The sequence below is a fragment of the Myxine glutinosa genome, chromosome 5, assembly GCF_964187855.1.
Source record: "Myxine glutinosa chromosome 5, kmMyxGlut1.1, whole genome shotgun sequence".
NCBI classification, from domain to species: domain Eukaryota; kingdom Metazoa; phylum Chordata; class Myxini; order Myxiniformes; family Myxinidae; genus Myxine; species Myxine glutinosa.
The window spans coordinates 153,584,657-153,606,079 of NC_136265.1; the positions used below are offsets into that span (position 1 = coordinate 153,584,657).

The window sequence follows — 21,423 nt, forward strand, 5'->3', positions numbered from 1 at the left end:
CCCCCCCCCTCCCCTTGCAAAAGCCCCCCTACCCCCACAAATAAATTATATGTCTGTACGTTTGTGTAGGTCTGAAAATCATAGCAAAAAAAAAAAGGCTAGGTCAATCCTCACCAAATCTTGCAAATGTACTGGGGGTACCCAGGGTCATGTCATGGCACAACCCCTCCCCCCCCCCTCCCACATGGCAATTATCTGTGTGTTTCATCTGAAAAATCAAGAAACTGACCTCAAGCAAGGATTTGGCTCGGGTGCACCCTAGGGTGCACCCTCAGGTTAATATTTGCTACAGCTTTGAACATCAATCTTCCTGATGGTTTACAAAAGTCTAAATAACCTGATCTTGATCGGGTGACCCAGCTTGGGTGCGGTACCCACCACTGAACGCTGGTAAAAAAAAATTATGTAGGCCTTCCGGCACTTGTGTTTTGAAAAACAATGAAATGTTATAAATATTTTCAGGTGTTTGTACCGTTACTCTTTCACAGCCGAACCGTAGCACCTAGAGGCCCCAAGTTTTCGTTGTCGGTACTTCAGAATGTGGGCAAGGTACCACACGTACCAGTCGGTACCACACGTTGGCCTTGACATCCGTTTTGAGGCCACCAAAGGTTGCTATGAAGTGTATATTGGGATGTGTTGTCAGGCAGTACTGTCGCCAGCCCACAGTTAAAAGGTAACCACCATGAGGCCAATAACTCCATAACTTTTCAATGTCCAACATTGAACTTCCCGATTTTACTTTTATGTACTACACATACATACAAATAAGGTGTGTAAGTTTCAATTAGATATCCTGACAAATTGGGGTATGGTAGTAATAAATTCACAAAACGTCCCATTTGATTATAATGGGGTGAAATTGTCATGGAAACTGTTGACATGTGAAAAGCAAAATCGATTGTTCTGAATTTTGGTGATCCAATTAATTGACCCAATATGCAAATTCTTAAAATTTCAGGTCAATCATATGAAAATTTACGATTTTGTGTGACACTGACCTTTGACCTTTTGCCAGAATTATTAATTTGCCTTCTCCATATTAAGATAATAAAGCTTTGTTGAAAATTTGATGACAAAAATCAAATGGTAAATTTAAATTTCAGGTCAATTGGATCAAAATTGATGATTTTAGGTGATGCTGACCTTTAACCTTTGACCTTTTGACAAAATTATAAATTCACCTCCGTATTATCATAATAAAGCTTTGGTGAAAATTTGATGACACTAGCTCAAATGGTAAAAAAAAAAGTTACGGCCAGGACACACACACAGACACATAAACACAGAACCTCTCTCCAGGTCTTTACACAAGAAAGGTGCAGAAACAGATCCTTGCAACTACAGACCAATCAGGCTCCTCCCAATAATCAGCAAGATCATGGTGGGCCTCTGACATCTTCTCATCATCGCTTCTGACATCAAATCCTTCCTCTTTTCCAATGGCTTGATCTCTGATCTTCAATTTGGATTCAGACCAGGTCACTCTACTCTGGACATGCTGCTTCTGCTGTCTCAACAATGGATGGAGGTCCTCAATGCCAAACAGGAAATCAGAGCTGTCTCCCTTGACATATCTCGTGCCTTCGATACGGTCTGGCACCCCGCTCTGCTCACCAAACTCTCCTCCTATGGTATCCATGCAAATCTCCACGCATGGCTGGCGGACTTCCTCTCTGGTCACAGTAAACATGTGGCCCTGAATGGATTTCTCTCATCTCCCCTTCCTGTTCTGGCTGGAGTTCCCCAAGGCAGTGTTCTGAGCCCTGTGCTTTTTTTGGTCTTCATCAATGATTTCTCCGACTCTCTGGAAAAATCCTCTCTGTCTCTTTGCTGATGACTCCACTCTCTGCCGCTCCATATCTCAACCCTCAGATAGGCAGGCAGCAGCCTCTTTACTCTCTGCAGGCCTGGACAAAATCACAGACTGGCCAAACAAGTGGAACATGTCTTTCAACCCTGATAAATCTAACACTCTTACTACGTCTCTCCGAAAAGACCGACTGGACAACCCTCCCATCTACTTTCTGAACAATCCTCTCGAGGAAGTTCTGTCACACAAGCTTTTGGGTCTCACTATCTGCCATGATCTTTCCTGGGAAAACCACATTTCCAAGCTGTCCTCCAAAGCCAGTCGCCGACTGGGCATCCTCCGTCGTGCAAAGTCCTTCCTTGGCACGCCTGAGCTCACCACATACAAGGCTTCCGCAGCTCAATGGAAAACTGTTCCCCCCTCTGGGCCGGTGCTCCTGCCTCATACCTAGCTCGGCTTCACGCTGTAGAAACCAAAGCTTTCAGAATCTTTGGAATCTCCCACGATGAAGCTAATTCTGAGAGCCTTTTTCTCTCACTCACCGCAGGCAGGTTGGTGGTCTTTGTCTTCTACTGACTCCTCTCCAGCCTTGCTCCCCCTGCTCTATTTGTGTGCTGTCCCCCAAATATTCCTACAGGACGCACAAGATCTGCCAGCAACCCTCTTCTGGTGAAACTGCCAATATGAAGACTTTCTGCTCACCTTCACTCCTTCATTCCTCTTTTCTCCCGCCTTTGGAATAAACTCCCACACTCTCTTCAATCCCACTCCTCCCTCCAGGTCTTTAAAACAGCTGTTCACCACCATCTCTTATCTTCCCCCATCCAAAACCTTGATCTTTTATACCCCCGTTAATACACCCCAAATCAGCCTCTTTAAATCCCCAGCTTCTTTCCTGAAATTCCTAGAAGTGTTTATTTGCTTTATACCGTGTACCCCTACCTCCTCCCCCTTCCACAGATCTACCTACGTCCCTGTTCTCTTCTGTTGTTGTGTTTGTGTGTTTCTCTCTCTCCCCATCTTGTCTCCCGCTCCCTTCATTGTATGTTTTATGTGTCTGCCACTGATCTCTATTCTAACTGGATGGGAAGGGAAGCTCATTTTTTAAGCCATTTGTCCGCCATCTTTGCTGCCCCACGATTCTCCAAAACGAATGTCATTTACCGGTACTGATGTAATGTGATTCCTCTTCTTCATTCAAATCGACCGCTGCGGTTTTTATAACGTAAGCAGCGTACGATGGCATTTCATCAATCCTGTAATATCTAATGCTTTTTCAACCCTGGAACGGATTAAAATCAATTCGGAATGTCATAAAATAAAGTGGGAAGGTGGAATTTTCGTAGGAAATATGCTGATAATTAAATATTAAATTCTTTTAATTCCCTCTTATTAAATATTAAATAAATTAAGTATTCTAATAATAAATAATAATATTAAATATTAAATAAAATTAAGTAATTAAATAAATTAGATTAAATATTAAATAATATTAATATTATTATTAAATATTAATAGTAATTAAATATTCTTTAAAAATTTAAAGAATAGGAAAATAGGACTGCGTTTACTTTTTCATGGCTGATAAATATAACATGGATCTACAAACTAAATTGGTATGTGAATACTTGTATACCATATTTGTGGTCAAGTGTTGGTTTTGTTTTGTTTTGTTTCTTCATTCCACATGGCACAATATTCTTACTGAAGTGAGTGCCATTGAAAATAAATTGCATTCCATTTATCAAAGAATCAGAAGAGTATAGTGAAAACAAACTTCTGAGTTATACTTCTGGGCAGAGAAACATGATGGTCATCGTAAATATTTTTGTTATTCTCCTCCAAGATATGTCAGGATATTGCCAAATTATGATAAATTATAATTACAGAATATAAAATAGCAACATGTGTACAGGACGGCATCTTTCCTTACAGCAACTTGCTGTCTAAAGTCAATTTGAATCGAATGTTTTGTTGAAATTTCGATTAAATTATTTTATAGCCGGCGAAGCCGGTGTTGTGAATGAACGCGTACGTATTATGTTGAAAAACCAGATTATTCTGGATCCCTTGGCTTGAGATTTTCGAAGCTTTGACGCACCAAATCGCTCCATGGAGGCCGCCATCTTGCGGATGCGGAAGTATGCATAACAAATTGAAAATAGTTCAATAGGAGTTTGTTTCACCCGTCTTTGTTTGATTCACAATCTAATGCACCTCTAATTTGTAATTAAAATACTTTAAGACCAACCTCGTTATCTTCAATGAAAATCGTCACCAAACACCGGAACCAATGAGATTTGAGCATTTGAAAAAATATTTCAAAAACCAAATCACTCAATGGAGGCCGCCATCTTCCGGATGCGGAAGTATGCATAAAAAAATTGCGAAAAAGTTCAATAGGAGTTTGTTTCACCCGTCTTTGTTTGATTCACAATCTTATGCACCTCTAATTTGTAATTAAAATACTTTAAGACCAACCTCGTTCCCCGGGCCCGCACGGGCCCTGGTTATCTTCAACGAAAATCATCACCAAACACCGGAACCAATGAGATTCGAGCATTTGAAAACATATTTCAAAAAAGCTTATAATGCGTTTTGGAGGCTGAAAACGGCGTCAAATATTCTAAAATTGAAGAAGAATTATTTTTTAGAAATCTCGCAGCCGTAGGGGATAGTTTTTCACGGCCGGAAATATCCGAAGTTGAGACGGCATTCACCGAATTAATCAAGAAGTAAATTTTATAAATTTTAATCTCATCCAGAATGCAAATGGTGTCATTTTAGGTCTGAATTTGCGAAATTTTGTGAGCTGACCAATCAGCGATCAGCTTAGGTCAGCCAATCAGCACCATCGACATGGTTTGATTAACGACAGTCACACATTGCCATTGAAACGGCGCTATCGTCTGACCTGTCGGCACTGATCTTACTGCAAGCTAACTTCTTCTGGTGGGGGAAGCCGCAGTGCCCGGAGAGAACCAGTCCTGACAGTGACTGAAGTTAGAAGACGACACACATACTGTGAAAACGTATGTTAAGCCCAGTTAAAATTTCTTCAAATAGGCCTTAAGCTAGCACATCCTATAGTTACTTCCTTTAGCTTTTTGTGACATTTATTGTATGTAGGTATTGGGGAGGACTGTCTGCTCTTCTCTTTTACCAAGTCTTACCAGGTACGGTCCCTACTACACCTACCTACTACCAACTACCTAACCTACTGATGCCACAGTGATGGGTAAAATAGTGGCAAGAGGCTTTGGCTTCGCCGGCTCATTGCGGCTTTGCAGTCGGGTACTCGTAAAATATAGCAGGCATTGTCTTTTGATAAAGACAATGAACGGACGCACATTTTCTGGGGGAACCAATATGGCGACGAATCTACTTCCGGTGACTTCACAGCGAATGGACCGATTAGCGTTGATTTGGCGTCGAGCCTTCAATCCATTTAGTATAGAGATCAGTGGTCTGTGTATGTTTTCATGTTCAATGTGTTATCTCTTACATGAGCCTCGATTCTGTATACAAAAAAAAAAGTGATTGCAAAACCCCTTCTCCTATTGCGCGGAGGACGGCTAATTAATGCCTTAGTCACATATGATGCTGCCGCCGCACGGTTCTGCGGTCTGCGGTTTGTAGATGGGATTTTTACAAATCGTACGGCTTTGCGGGCTGCGGCAGCAGTGTTCACAAATGTTACGGGGTCCGCACGGCAATCGTAAAAGTCATGAAATCAAAATGCGTGAGGAGACCGCAAGGCAATCGCAAGGCGCCCGCACGGTTGTTGCGGTTGTCACGGTTGCCGTTAGGCCATCGTACGGCAGCACTAAAGTCACTGCACGGCCGCCGTACGATATTTAGAACATCGTACGGCCATCTCACGGAGGCCGCAAGACCTTGCGATACTACATGCGGTGGGGTTGCGGCCTTCGGCCTAGCGATTTCCGAAAAAAAAGTTTAATGTCAAATTTTAAAAATCGTAAGCCCCTGCGACGAGCAAAAACCTTGAGATCGCCTCACGGCTACCGTGCGGCCACCGCACGGTTATGGCAATTTTGGGGACTTACGGCCGCCGCCAACACGCCGCAGGCCATTGTGACCGAGGCATAACTGAACTATCACGTGTTATTTTGTTGTCTGAATTCGTATTTCGTACGCACGCGTTGTGTTCGAACTTTGAATCGGACCAATCACAGCGAGTCATTGGCAGCGTGTCACGTGATCATGTGTGTCTCATCGCACTGTACAGAACTTCATAATGTACAGTACACAAAACCTACGCCTGCGTCGTGCCCACGACAATATCAAAAGTCCAAAAGTTTTGATGTACCTGTAGTTTCAAACAGTCGGATTTGTTTTCAGTCATTAATATGTTTAATAAAGGTATTTAAGAGTATAAATTTTTTCCTGTTGCAATGGTAAATTAAGCTTTTTCGGGACGCTGTTGGCCGGGGCGTTTAAACCGCCTCGATCTGTTTTTGTTGTTTATTCCTCTTTGGAGTTTCTCGTTGATGCTGATTCGAAGATCGATGGTGTTCGGTGCGAGATGTATCACGTGATCACCTCTGTGTTTCCAATCGCAAAATTATACCCCACCCTCCAGGTGACGGAACGGAATGGGGATCACGTGGTCAGGTCTGCCGGAAGCCTTTTGCTGGCTGGAGCTAAAACATCCTGGGTTTTGTAGATCAGTTTTAAAGTTCATTAAAGATACGGGGTTAGCAGTGTGAGTCTCTAGGTTTTCTAGTGTAAACCTCCTGGTTTGGCTTTGTTTGGATGTTAGGGTGCGTGGCGTATATAGAGCCTCGCGGCTCTGAAAGCGCCATTAACCCTTAAAAAAGAAGAAGAAGGTAACGGAACTCCTTCCTCGAAACATTTCCGGTTGATGGTCGGTAAAGTTTTTATTTGCTTCCGGAACAGAGGACAACAGGCTCGACCCCGACGATGAAGTAAGACTCCTCTCTCTCTCCCTTCTCTCCCTTCTCTCCCTTCTCTCTCCTCTAGCTCCTCTCTCTCCTCTCTCTAGCTCCTCTCCCTCATGTCTCGCCTCCCACTCCTCTCTCCTCTCCTCTCCCCTCCTCTCCTCTCCCCTCGTCTCGTCTCTCCCTCGTCTCGTCTCTCCCTCGTCTCGTCTCTCCCTCGTCTCGTCTCTCCCTCGTCTCGTCTCTCCCTCGTCTCGTCTCTCCCTCGTCTCGTCTCTCCCTCCTCTCTCCTCTCCCTCCTCTCTCTCCCTCTCTTCCTCCCCTCTCTCCTCTCTCTCTCGTCTCTCCCTCCTCTCTCCTCTCCCTCCTCTCTCTCCTCTCTCTCCCTCCTCTCTCTCTCTTCCTCCCCTCTCTCCCTCTCTCCTCTCCCTCCCCCCTCTCCCTCCCCTCTCTCCCCTCTCTCCCTTCTCTCTCTTCTCTCCCTCCCCTCTCTCCCTCCTCTCTCTTCTCTCTCTCTCCTCTCTCTCCTTATGAATATGGGTTATCCACCGTCTGTGTTATGTAACAAAAACAAACATTCCTTGTAGCCACACACACACACACACACACACACACACACACACACACACACACACACACACACACACACACACACACACACACACACACACGTATACACACGTATACACACGTATACACACGTATACACACGTACACACACGTACACACACGTACACACACACACGTACACACACATACGTACACACACACACAGTACACACACACACACACCGTACACACACACACACCGTACACACACACACACCGTACACACACACACACACCGTACACACACACACACACACACACACACACACACACACACACACACACACACACACACACACACACACACACACACACACACGTATATACACATATACACGTACACACACATGTACACATACACGCACATACACACATCCGCAGTCACACATATGTATACACATACGTACACACACATACACCTACGTACATATGTACACACATACATACACACAGTCACACATGCACACGAATATGTACACACATACGTACACACATACACCTACATACATACGTACACGCAGTCACACATGTACACAAATACATACACACATACGTACACACACACGTACACAAATATACGCATACATACACACATAGGTACACACATACACCTACGTACATACGTACACGCAGTCACACATGTACACAAATACGTACACACATACGTACACACACGTACACAAATATATGCATACATACACACATAGGTACGCACATACATACACAGTCACATGTATATACATGCACATATACATATACATAAACATAAACGCGCACACACACACACACACACACACACACACATACACACACACACACATACACACACACCTTGCATGCATACGCAGCACACTCGCCAGGCCTACGTAACACCTATGTGATTTCCCTGACTCTTTTTCTTTCCACCACAGGCTCACCGTCGATGGCCTCCCCGTGTATTTCCCGTACGAGTTCATATACCCCGAGCAGTTCGCCTACATGCTTGAGCTAAAGCGGACATTGGACGCCAAGGTGTGGAATTGTGGAGCAGCGGATCTTTAACGCTATTGGCCAGGGTTCGGTAGATGGTCGTTGCCCAAACCATAGGTTACTTGAACCATCCGTCCCCAAGGTGGCCACTTGACCTCAAACAAACAAATCTAGTTCTGCAACTGCAAGTCTCATGTCATGGTCTCTCATCTTGGTCCAGAGTGGAACTTCGCCAAACGTGTAAAAAAATAAAAAATAAACAAGAAGACGTCATGCGTAGCACGATACTTGCAAAATCCGTTCCCCCCCAAAGTTTCCCATTGATACAGCAAATTGTCCATTTCATGAAGATTAAAATTTATGATATTGATCAAAGCTTTGGTCAACAGGATGAAAAGTGATGATTTTTTAGATGAAAAATGATGATTTTAGAAGTTTGACCTTGAGTTGACCTTTGACCTTTTGACCTCAAAAATAGTTGGTTTCCCAATTCAGTGAGGCAATACACAAATGCTGTTCTATTTTCAAGTCAATCGGTTGAAAATTGATGGGTTTTCAGATGAAAATTGATTTTGGAAGTTTGACCCAGAGTTGATCTTTGACGTTTTCACCTCAAAAATAGTTGGTTTTTCCTATTTAGAGACACAATGTGCAAATGCTGTTCAATTTCCAAGTCAATCGGATGAAAATTGATGGTTTTTTCAGATGAAAATTTATGATTTTGGAAGTTTGACCTTCAGTTGACCTTTGACCTCAAAAATAGTTGGTTTCCCAATTCAGTGAGGCAATATGCAAATGTTCAAATTTCAAGCAAATCGGATGAAAATTGACGGTTTTTCAGATGTAAAGTGATTGTGGAAGTTTGACCTTGAGTTGACCTTTGACCTTTTGAACAAATAGTATGTTTCCCAATTTAGTGACTCGATATGCAGATGCTGTTGAATTTTCAAGTCAACCGGTTGAAAATTGATGGCTTTTCAGATGAAAATTTATGATTTAAAAAAATCTTCTGGTTGAATCCTGGGTTTGAATCCCGGTCGATTGCAGGGGGGTTGACTCAGCCTGTCATCCTTCCGAGGTCGGAAAATTGAGTACCAATTCACTGGTAAGTCCCTGTGTGTCGCAAGGGGCGACTAACGGGGTTGGCGGCAGGAAGAGTATCCGGCCATAAAACATTGCTTCTTCAAAAGGGGACCACGGTGCCCAAAAAAGGCCAACCCCTGCTCTGTAGGGAAAATGGCCTCTAAAGGTGGTTCATATCATTGTATATATCCATACATTTACCCTGTTCCATGTATCCTTGGGTAATTGCTTTGCCTTAGCTAGCAAGGATTGGATTACATACTCCTGTTAAGGTATGTTGTGGAAATCATTCAAGTCCACAACTTTAGTCCATCTGTTGGTTTAATTCCATTAAGACCTTTGACATCATTCTGCAAATACAGGGATGCAATAGGAATAAGGTTTGGTTTCACATAGGTCAATCCACAATATCATTCAATCAAAGCAAGCGTAATATTCTAGGCGGTACGTACCGTTAACGAGTCCACTAGTCAATGTAACATGTCACAGGAGAAGACGCCTAGAGCTGCGGCCGTTTCGGGTCTTATAGCCGCGCCCCCCTAGCGGTGTCAGCGAGCAGCGAGCATCACCTGGGTTCAGCATAATACGATTTCACTACATTCTCCCCACCGTTAGAATTACACTGCCGTGCGGCTAGAAGCGAGCGAGGCGTCAGCCTTAACAAGGTGCGGAATATGGTATCAGTCGGCCCAACCGTACCGGTCCGGGCGGCAAATTTCCCTGCCAGCACGTGTCCGAAATTCCCCGGGTACGGCATCACGTAACCCAGAGACCCCGGCGTCGGAGTAGCTGCCGGAGTCAGGTGACGAAGTGTTGCGGTCGTTGCCGGAGTATTCGTTGTTCATGAGGCATTCGTTAAAGCTGTCAGAGAGCGTTCCCATGCAATCCGCAGTTTTGCCATTCAAAATCGCCGTTTGGCGAGTACGGGCCACCGTAGTCTTGCCATTCGAAATCGCCGTTTGACGAGTATGGGCCACCGTAGTCTTGCCATTCGAAATCGCCGTTTGACGAGTATGGGCCTCCGTGGTTTGGACCAAAGGCGTGTCGCCGCCAGAGGACGCCGTACGCTCTCGAGAGACGTAGCGTGTACGTACCGCCGGGGTGGGGCGAGGCTCCAAAGGCCCTCGCGTTGCCTGGAGTCCAGTCAAGGACGCACGTTCCGTGTCCGATTGAGGATGAGACTGTTGTGGCTGCTCGGTGTCTCTCGCCAAGGTCATCGAAGCCGGGTAAGGCGCCGTGTTCCATGCTCGGCCCGTAGGCTCCGCAATGAGCCCATTCAAGGTCGCGCGCGGCCGCGATCCGCGTGTGGTTTTCCGGCACACTTTTGCATAGTGCCCCTTCTGCGAGCACAAATGGCATATCGCGTCCCGAGCCGGACACACTGTCCGGTGGTGTCGTTGACCCCCACAGAAGTAGCATGCGGCCCCGCGTGAGGCCTTGGGTCTGACCGTAGCGGCAGCCGTCAGGGTCCCTGGGATCCTCCGCCGGGGCAACCTGGAGTTCCGCGAGCGGGTCCGCTCCCGGGTCGTCGGCGGTAGCACTCTCCGGCCGTGCATGTAGCGAGGTCCCCCCCAAGAGGCGCGTGCGATCATAGTCGTTTGACTGCAGCCGCGCTTCGGTATATATTTTCCCTTGTTCTAGAGCCACCATGAAGGTCAGGTCGGTCCTCTCCAAGAGCTTGAGCCTGAGGTCCTGAGAGGAGACCCCGGAGACGAAGGCGTCTAGGAGAAGGTCATCCTGAACCTGCTCGTGAGTCCGTGGCTCCTGGGTGCTGTCTAGCAGGAGTTGCCGGAGCTCCTGGGCATAGTGATCCATCGACTCGTTTGGTTGCTGTCGTCGCGATCGCAGCAAAAGTCGAGCATGTATCACGCTCTTTTGCTTTATGTACAATCGCTTGAGCTCTGCGACAGCGAGGTCGTATGTCGCACATCGCGCAATACTGTTGTACACCTTGTAGTCGACTTTGGACTGGAGCGCTGCTAGCTTCGCGGCAGCGGTCGGCACGGTGTCCTGGTCAGCGAACTGATTCTCCAAAGTTTTCAGCCAGTGAGTCAGTTGCAAACCAGCATCCGGGGCTTGCGGGTCGGCGCAGAATTGCGAAACCGTCAGCATCTTGCTTCCTGCCATGTCCGTAGATTTTAATGGAATTAAGTGTTGTGGAAATCATTCAAGTCCACAACTTTAGTCCATCTGTTGGTTTAATTCCATTAAGACCTTTGACCTCATTCTGCAAATACAGGGATGCAATAGGAATAAGGTTTGGTTTCACATAGGTCAGTCCACAATATCATTCAATCAAAGCAAGCGCAATATTCTAGGCGGTACGTACCGTTAACGAGTCCACTAGTCAATGTAACATGTCACAGGAGAAGACGCCTAGAGCAGCGGCCGTTTCGGGTCTTATAGCCGCGCCCCCCTAGCGGTGTCAGCGAGCAGCGAGCATCACCTGGGTTCAGCATAATACGATTTCACTACAAGGTAAACACCATATCAGGGACATCTGGGGATTATCAAGCCTTTGAAAGACGGAGCAACAAGACCTTTGGGCCCGTTATGAAGGTTCCCAATGATTCTAAGTAGTGTAATTGTGATCTGCCTTGTTTAACTGCAGTAGCTGCTGTGATTCCCATTTGAATTGTGTGTGCAGGTTATTATTTTTATATTTTTGGATACAGTCGAGGCTCGTGGAAGAGCTACAACACATAAAGGATCAGGATGCCGCAGAACAAAAGGAACATATAAAGAGCAGTGAGGGGAAGCGGGGGGTGGACAAAATAGAGGGAGGCTTGGAGAAATAAGGGATGTGGGATGAATGAGGGGTCATGGATAATGCAGAGGGCATTGTGGTGTCATTTCGTCCTTGTTACCTCTGCCACCGAAGGTGGACGCCACCTTTAGCCACCTTTAGGGGCCATTTTTTTCCCCGCAGAGCGGGGTTGGCCTTTTTCGAGTACCTTGGTCCCCTTTTTGAAGCAACGTTTTATGGCCGGATGCCCTCCTGCCGCCAACCCTGTTAGTCGCCTCTTGCGACACACAGGGAATTACCAGTGAGCTGGTACTCAATTTGCCGACCTCGGAAGGATGACAGGCTGAGTCAACCCCTCTGGCGTTAATTCAGCAATCGACCGGGATTCGAACCCAGGATCCTAGGATCCCAAGCCTACACCCTAACCGCTAAGCCAACACCAGGCTGATTGTAGGGGTAGTTGTGGGTGGGGGTGGGGAAGAGACGAGTAAAAATACTATACATAGAATCCCCCCAAAAAATAGAGATACATAAAAGGGACGGAAGAATAATGAACACAATTCAATGTTGAAACCAAAGGTAAGTTTGTGTCTGACTGGTCAAAAGTATGGCAGCATGTATTCCAGAGGTTGACTCAAAGTGTAGATACTTGGAGAATGTTTATTTGTCATCACGTGGGGAAAATTTCAAGTCGCACACCAAAGCAATGTTATCAGAAGGGTGTGTGATGCTTGGCAGTGCAACGTGGGCCGATATCTTCTCATGCGAAGGCATCGGGAAGATCTGCACAATTTGCAGAGCGTCGCGCGACGCAAACACATAGTCCAGGCAACCGCGAAAGCCCTTAACAAAATTGGTGTATTCCGGCTCTCCGCAAGTTTATGATGTTTGTTATGTTTGATGTTTTTGTTATGTTATGTTTGTTTGTTTTTGTTATGTTATGTTATGGACGGAGGTTATGTTTTCACCCCTGTCTGTCTGTTTGCCTGTTTGTGAACAGGATATCTCAAAAAGTCATGGGCGGATTCGGACGAAACTTGGTGGACAGGTTGGGTGTGTGACGAGGAAGAATTGATTCAATTTTGGTGAAGATCCGGATCCGAGAATTTTTAAGTGATTCTTCACTATCGAGAGGTAGAGCTAAAACTGATATATAGCACGATATCTCAAAAAGTTGTGGACAGATTATAACAAAACTTGGTGGATGAGTTGGTTTGGCGACAAGAACAAGCCGATTAGATTTTGGTTCAGGTCCGGATCCAGACCCAGCCTATCAGTGGGATACAAAGCGTAAACTCTTCAGCCTGGCGGAGGTATGCGCTCTTCCGAGTGCCGTTATAGTTTTTTTGTTTTTTTAAAAATCTCACCTGGAAGATAGCTCAGGTGAAGTATTCACCTGACACGTAAGTCAGTGTAAGTCAGTCAGTGTAAGTCAGTGTAAGTCAGTCAGTCGGTATGTAAACACTCGAATCTTCTTCTCTGAATCTACACACACAATTTCAATGAAACTTCACCACAACCTTCATCACCTGCTATCCGAAAACTAATAGTGCTATTTTCACCAAACTTTGTAGAACTTCTGATGCCCAAGGCCTCCTGATGCCTTGCAAATCCCATAAAAACATTCCATATTAAGGAGTTCAATTTAAAGGTCAAAGGTCATTACGATTCCAGGATCGCTACCTTTGACTTTTCGAAAAGTATTCACCCGGTTTAGTTGTAACATGGTAGGAATCGTCTCTGCATGTTGCTTTCACAAGTTTGTTCAAACAATCGACTAATTTACATATTTTGTGGGTCATCCACGCATACCAGCAGTTCCCTGGTTTTACCAGGTGAGCGCTGGGGTATTGCCCCTATTTTTAAGGAATTCCTTCCCATGTTTAAACTAGAGTAATGTGACTGTGTTGCCAATATGCCTCTGTGTTGTCCCTGCCCATGGTAATCGGTAGATGTCCTCGTTCACTGTTCTAAAAATAAACAAGTTGGATTTAAATCCCTTCAGCTGTTTTGAAGTATCACATTTTTACCAGACAGGACAGGTTTCACATTGATCGGTGAAGCGTTTTCGAAGAAGGGTTTTTTAAAATATCGGCTTTCAAGCTAATACGGCTGCCAAACCACGTGACGTATGACATCAAAGATGTACACTCTGCATATGTATGTGTGGGGGATCACGCTTGTGAAGTTTCGTGTTGATCAGATGAGGTTCGTTTTTCTATCCAAGATGGCTGCCACAACCACATGACCTATGATGTCAATATTCAAACTATATGCCACAATGGTGTTAGATGACATTTGTAAAATCCCGTATCGACAGGGTAAGTGGTTTCAGAGATATAATTATTTAATATTTTTCTTCAATCAAATATGGCTGCCAAATCATGTGACCTATGATGTCATGAATTTAATATTTTAATACAAATGGGTCAGAGATCATGTGCATGCAAGTTCAGATTTTTAGGATAAGGCATTCAATTAAAATATTTATGGCTGGTATATCACTTCACCTACGATGTCATCATTATCATGTTTTTGTTCCACATCAGGAGTACTTGACAATGTGCCAGTTTTCAAATTTTTCCATTCAGCAGTTTTTGAGAAATATTTTTTAATTACTTGTGTTTAATCCAAGATGGCTGCCATACCACATAACCTATGATGTCTTAATTATCATGAAACATTCTGCATGGGTGTCACTCCTACCCTGAAAGTTTCGTCTCAAATGGACATGTGGTTGCTGAGAAAAACGAGGTTTAGCCTGCACGGACGGACGGACAGCCCGAAAACATATTGCCTCCGGCCACCTCCCGGAGGCATGAAAAATAAATCTGACGTGTGTGTGTGTGTGTGTGTGTGTGTGTGTGTGTGTGTGTGTGTGTGTGTGTGTGTGTGTGTGTGTGTGTGTGTGTGTGTGTGTGTGTGTGTGTGTGTGTGTGTGTGTGTGTGTGTGTGTGTGTGTGTTAGTTTGTGTGTGTGTTAGTTTGTGTGTGTGTTAGTTTGTGTGTGTGTTAGTTTGTGTGTGTGTGTTAGTTTGTGTTAGTGTGTGTTAGTTTGTGTTAGTGTGTGTTAGTTTGTGTTAGTGTGTGTTAGTTTGTGTTAGTGTGAGTTCGTGTTACAAATGCCATGGCTTTAGTGACTTCACAAGAGGTAGTGAAGGTAAAAAAAATTTTTTTTAGCAATGACATATTTGTGGAAACAAATGAAAGTTATTATGATGGGAAAACGGTTTTGATCGATGATGATGGATGCTGTTTTGTTTTAGGGTCATGGAGTGTTGGAGATGCCTTCTGGCACAGGAAAGACGGTGTCATTACTTTCTCTCATTGTTGCTTACCAGAAGGTATGTTGCCTCGATATATGAACTGCTCGACACAATGTCAAAAGTACGATTTGGCAAGATAGCCAACAGGCCTGTTTTGGTTGTCTAGCCTAGGCTTGACCTTCAGCCCAGTTTTAAACTCGTCCTGGTGTTTCTCAGACAGGGTGATGTATTAATGTGTGCTCCGTCCCTCAGATGGACATTGAAATGGGTGTCCCGTCTGCTCACATTTTTTTTTTTAAAATACAATATCGAGGCTCGTGTAAGAGTTAATGGATGTTGAAGATCCCACGGTGTTCTTCGTCAAGAGTAGGTGAGTTATCGCCTGCACCCTGAGCAAATTGCAAATTCCTCCATGTTCGTTTCAGTATCCTGCATTCGAGTGGTGAATCGTCCAGACATAGCTTTGGCAGAGCTGAAAAGAAAAAGGTGCAAAAATGGGAAATTTTTTTTGTTGTTTATGAGACTTGATTTCAGCAACTGTCTTAGTCCACTGCAGGAAGAAGGCCTCCTTCAACATGTTTCATTCTGTTTTTATTTTTAATGCAATTTGACGCCATTGTGCTCCTGTAAATTTTTCAATTTAATCTCACCCTTTGATTTTTGTTCTCGCTCTGCTTATAACAGTCTTATCTAAGTTGGCATTTTGTAATTTTTTTCTATCCGTTCTTCTTCACAAGTGTCCAGCCCAGTTCCATTTAAGTTTTTATGATTGTTCCATTGGTAATTTTGTTTTCTTGATACACTTAATGGAGAATAAAAAAAGAGAGTGTTTTGGACTATTTTGAGTGTGTCGTGAGTAATCAAGACTGAAAGTCGAACGGCGGCGTAGCCGGGCTTGTTTATTATAAACTTATAAACCACAAACACCACAAAATATTATAAACCACAAACACACTTTATTAGCTTTTTAAACAGTTGCTAATGCTGTTTATAACATTATACAAAGAAATTTGGAGGAATCCATCCAGTGAGGTAAGTTTTACTTACAGAATTGAGGGAAGATCTACTGTAATCTAGATTATACCCCACAAGCGTTGGGTACATACCGTTTTGTTGGAAGAGACGTAACACCGATGCTTTCGATATTTGATGCATTTTAACAATCGGTTTGTTTGTGTTTCACACTGAATGAAAAACGTATAGGTAGAGCATGGCGATTGTGATATATGACAGGTTCGACGATATGTTCGGCATTAACGGCATATAAATCAAAATGGCGGTGTGTGGAGAGTCAGCCGCCGTACCGCCGTAATGGCATCAGACGTAATCACATCACCCTGTCATGTGACCAGATCATCAGCTCTGATTGGTATACATTTGAGGGGACATACATACATACATAAATACATACATACTGTTGCGGATCTCGAGCCCGTAGACGTACTGAGGGGGGATTAAGCCCTTCTCCCCCTCGAGCTTCGAGTCCACGAGGCCGCTACCGACTTTACACTCGTGGGGGCGGATTGCTGAGCAATTCCAACCGCCAAACCCGCAGCGAGCACGTGGAAGGTTTTCCGGTCAATTACCTGAGTACCTTCGATACACGTGCCGCCGCGAGGACGGGGGCTGGACCTCACACCAGTCACGCTGGTCTGATACGCCCGAGCGGTTTGCGTGTCGCTTAACTCGTGTCGTTAATTCCTAGGAACCCGATCGAGCGGTTTTATCTCGTGCAATGCGAGGCCAATGGTGAAAAGATGTAAACGGCCAAGTTGGAAACAACACAGGTTTATTAACAATTGTACAATGGTCAGAAAAGAGAAACAGGAGAGAAACTTAACCGTTCGTACTTACGTTCCCCAGACAAGGGCCCTGTGACTCACTCGGGGAAAGGGAGGAAGAAGAGGACGCGCTCAAAGCGCGGCCGCTTGGTGTAGCTCGCCCCGGACGGCTCGTTGGGCGTTTCCCCTTGGTGATGTTCGCGGCAGGGACGTCGGCTTCAGCCGTGCACGTACGGGAATCTCCGCAGCGTGTCCCGAAGTCGGCGAGGCAAAAGCGCACGTGCAGGGAGTCCAGGCAAAGAGATCGCCGGAGTATAGGGCCACGAGAGAGATCGTCCTGCGAGAGCGTTTCCCAAGAGAGCGAGGGCAAAAGAGAGACCAGAGCCGGGGAGAATGGGGTAGCAGAGAGCGGGGGCAGAACGCAGAGAGCTGGGCAGAGCGCTTCCAGCTTCCAGCTTGCTTGGGGGTCCGGGGCGGGTCTTATATCCCCCCAGCGCCCCACTAGAATGTTCCACGGGCCTCCACTGGCCGCCGGGGGTCACGTGTCGTGATCGCCCCCCATCAGTTACTCCCCTTAGTCCTCATTGGCTGTTGCTGCTTACCACCACACCCTCCGACTCCTCCCTCGGGCCTCCTCGACTTCTCCTAGGCCCAGCACATGGCATTCCAGGCCCAATGAGGCCTACCCTTACTTACCTGCCTCAACGCATACTAACACTGGGAAGGAGACTATACTTCACATTTAATAAGAAATAACTGGCTAAAGTGAGGCTACATGTTGTGGCGCAACTAACTAAAAAGGTGGGTTGCCTTTATTCTCAAAACCACAACAATACATTCATTCATACAGGCAAACATTGTTCTAGACGGCTTTGCCCTATGGGCTACACCGTAAAAATTTTGGGTGTGTGTGTACATTTTCATATAAAACTAGACTGGCACTCGGTAGAGAGCATACTTCCACCAGGCTGAACAGTTTATGTTTTGTATGCCACTGATAGGCCGGATCTGGATTCGGACCTGAACCAAAATCTAATCGGCTTGTTCTTGTCACACACCCAACCTGTGCACCAAGTTTTGTCATCACTCATCCATAACCTTTTGAGAAATGATGATGTGTATTGTTTTGGACCCATCTCCCAATGGTGAAGAATCACTTGAAAAATTATTGTATCCAGATTCAGATTTTCACCAAAATTGAATCAATTCTTCCTTGTCAAACGCCAACCTGTCCACCAAGTTCCATCCTAATCCACCCAAAACATTTTGAGATGCCCTGCTCACAGACAGACAGGCATGGGTGAAAACATAACCCCCGTCCACATTTGTTGGCAGAGGAAAATGTTCTCAAATGAGATGTATTATCCCAACACTTAAAAAAAACAAAATGGTGGGATTTTGTCATCTTTCCCGTCTCTGTCCATCATGCTATCTCCTCCTAGTAACGGTTGTGCAGAAATTCAATAAACCTGGTAATTGTGATCAGCACATGGCAAGAAGGTGTGAGCTCGGTCTCATTTTTGGCTCTGCCTCCCTTGGGCCTTGGTGCAGGGTTAAAAAGTGAGATACCAAAAATTGCAATTACGGGCACATTTAAAAAAGTTTTTAAATTAAACTTTGTATGTGCAATCAACATTGGGGGACACATGAAATATGTAACGAATTCTGGGATTTGACCTCTGGTTTATGCCTTGGGTTCAGAGTTCAAGTGAAACGAGTTAACTATTAAGAATTGATAAATCTGGCTATTATTCGTGGGTTTTTTTTATTCTTCTTCTTCTGCTTCTTCTTCTGCTTCTTCTTCTTCTTCTTCGTCTCTTCACTTGACATTTTTTCCGAGAAAATACACCGTTAATGAGCAAATTCAATTTTTGAGATATCGTGAGATATTGTGGAACCCAATGTCTGTCCAAGATTGGCCTAAATGTGTCGGTGATATCGCCGTTACCCTTTTAACCCCCTTCATGATGATTGTAATCAGAAGCGAGTGTGACTAATTCATTTTTCTTTCCCAACCTCGGTTGTAACAGTTGTTTGCCCATTTCACAGGTCCACCCCGAAGAAGTCAGCAAACTTATTTATTGCTCTCGAACTGTTCCGGAGATCGAAAAGGTAAAAACAGCCAAGTTATCAAAATCCTACTTATTTTTGTTAAACTTTTAAAAGCACTGTCGATGTAATGATTTCATGTTTTTTTTTTTTGTTTTTTTTTTTGTGTGTGTATCTTGAATAATCGCAATCGGTTGTTTTAGTATAAGACTCAGAGTCAGCCAGGAATATATATTCGGCTTAATAACTCAAACAATAAATCGTCAAGACTATTTACAATATAAACAAGACAAAGCATTTAACATTGCAGAGCCTCACTGAGGTATACAGATTACAGTTGATCTGAGAATCGGTGCAGACTCGCTCACTCACTCATTCACTCATTGACACGCAGCACCATTACAATAGCATTACAATAGCACCATGCAACACGTTCTTCTGACACATTCCTTTATCTGGGCAGTGTACATGCAACAGACCACTGCCTTGATCGCTCCTGAAAATAAAATTAACCCAGGTTATTTATATGAAGCAAAAACATGCGTACTGCTTACGTGCATATATTAATAGATTGTGGTGCTGTGCACACACGACTCGATTGCCAGAGAGGTAGGCCACAACGCGTTGGTACATACAAAGAGTCTTTATTAAGAGCTCGCACTTCAGCACTAGGTGGGCTCGAGCTTAGAGCCCGCATATATGTCCCGAGGCCACGCCTTGCCCTCGGGCGTGGCCGATAGGCGGGGCATGCATTACAGTTCCCCACCTGGACGTTCGCGCCACTTACTGGTGCGCTGAATTCTTGTCCCTTGTGTCCGCCACACGCGCCCCCCCCCCCCCCCCAGAATTCCCGCGCACCTGAAGGGTGAGTTTGCGGGGAAGCCGGATGACCCGGCCGAAACGCCCCCTGGCGATGCGTGCAGGGCTGGGGGGTAGCGGGACGGCGGGGCTGGGGGGTGCCGGGGGTCTGGCCGCCGGGGGGCGGCCTCGACGCGGAGGCAGAGCTGCTTGCGGGGGGTGGTCCAGATCGAGGTGGGCCGGCTTGAGGCGGTCCACGGAGACACGATCCGGGGCACCGCCGATGTCGATGGTGAAATATTTGTCCCCGGTCTCCAGCACGCGGAAGGGCCTGTCGTACGGGGGCCGTAGCGGTGCCCGGTGGGCGTCGTGCCGGACGAAGACGTACTCCGCCGTGCGAAGCTCCGGGGCGACATGGGAAGACGGGCAACCGTGGTGTGCCGCCGGCACCGGGGCGAACCTCCGGGCGGTCTCCTGCAGGGTGGAGCGCTGTTGCGCCGCGGACCAAAGAGCCGTGGAGTCGGGGATAAATTCGCCCGGTACCCGCAGTGGTTGCCCGAAGACCAGCTCCGCCGAGGACGCGCGCAGGTCGTCCTGGGCGCCGTCCTGAGGCCCGCCCAGCAGGACCCAGGGGAGCCTGTCGGCCCAGCTGCCGTCACGGAGGCTGGCCCGGAGCGCGGCCTTCATTGAGCGAAGAAAGCGCTCGCACAGGCCATTGGCCTGGGGGTGGTAGGCCGTGGTGCGGTGTAGTTTGACACCGAGCCCTTGCGCCACCGCGCCCCAGAGCTCCGATGTGAACTGGGGGCCGCGGTCGGACGAGATGTCCGAGGGGGCACCGAACCGGGCAACCCAAGTGGCGATGAAGGTGTGCGCCACATCAGCCGCAGACGTCGCTGCCAATGGCACGGCCTTCGGCCACCGTGTGGTGTGGTTCACCATGGTGAGGAGGTGTGTGAACCCTCGCGAGGGGGGTAGAGGTCCCACCAAGTCGACGTGAACGTGGTCGAACCGACGCTCGGGCACCGTAAACGGGGCCAACGGGGCCTGGGTGTGGCGGTGGACCTTTGCGCGCTGGCACGCGAGGCACGTCCTGGCCCAGTCGCGGACGTCCTTCCTGAGGCCATGCCAGACGAACTTCGCCACGACGAGCTTCTGGGATGCCTTCGTGCCCGGGTGGGACAGGCCGTGGATGGCGTCGAAAACTGGGCGCCGCCAGCCAGCGGGCACGATGGGGCGAGGCCGGCCGAGGGAGACGTCGCATAGGAGGGCCGCGCCCGCGGCGTCGAACGGCACCTCGGTGACACGGAGGCCTGTGACGGCGGTCCGCAAGGCCTGGACGCCAGGGTCGGCGGACTGGTCCTCCGCCATCCGGGTATAGTCGACCCCGG

At 46.5% G+C, this 21,423-nt stretch overlaps 1 protein-coding gene across 2 annotated transcripts in view; it reads left to right on the top strand.

Annotated features, from left to right (window-relative positions):
* The first annotated feature begins 6,414 nt into the window (after positions 1-6,414).
* The window catches only part of ERCC2 (ERCC excision repair 2, TFIIH core complex helicase subunit), a 76,541-nt gene continuing 61,532 nt past the window's right edge, over positions 6,415-21,423 (top strand). Inside the window, exons 1-4 of one of the 2 annotated variants that reach the window (XM_068102524.2) lie at positions 6,415-6,762; positions 8,256-8,355; positions 15,408-15,485; positions 19,238-19,300. In XM_068102524.2, the coding sequence (XP_067958625.1) occupies positions 6,758-6,762; positions 8,256-8,355; positions 15,408-15,485; positions 19,238-19,300 (246 nt within the window). In that variant the 5' untranslated portion in view covers positions 6,415-6,757. Of the gene's footprint in view, positions 6,763-8,255; positions 8,356-13,206; positions 13,277-15,407; positions 15,486-19,237; positions 19,301-21,423 lie in introns of those variants that run through there. The other variant, XM_078778892.1, reaches the window with a different exon arrangement.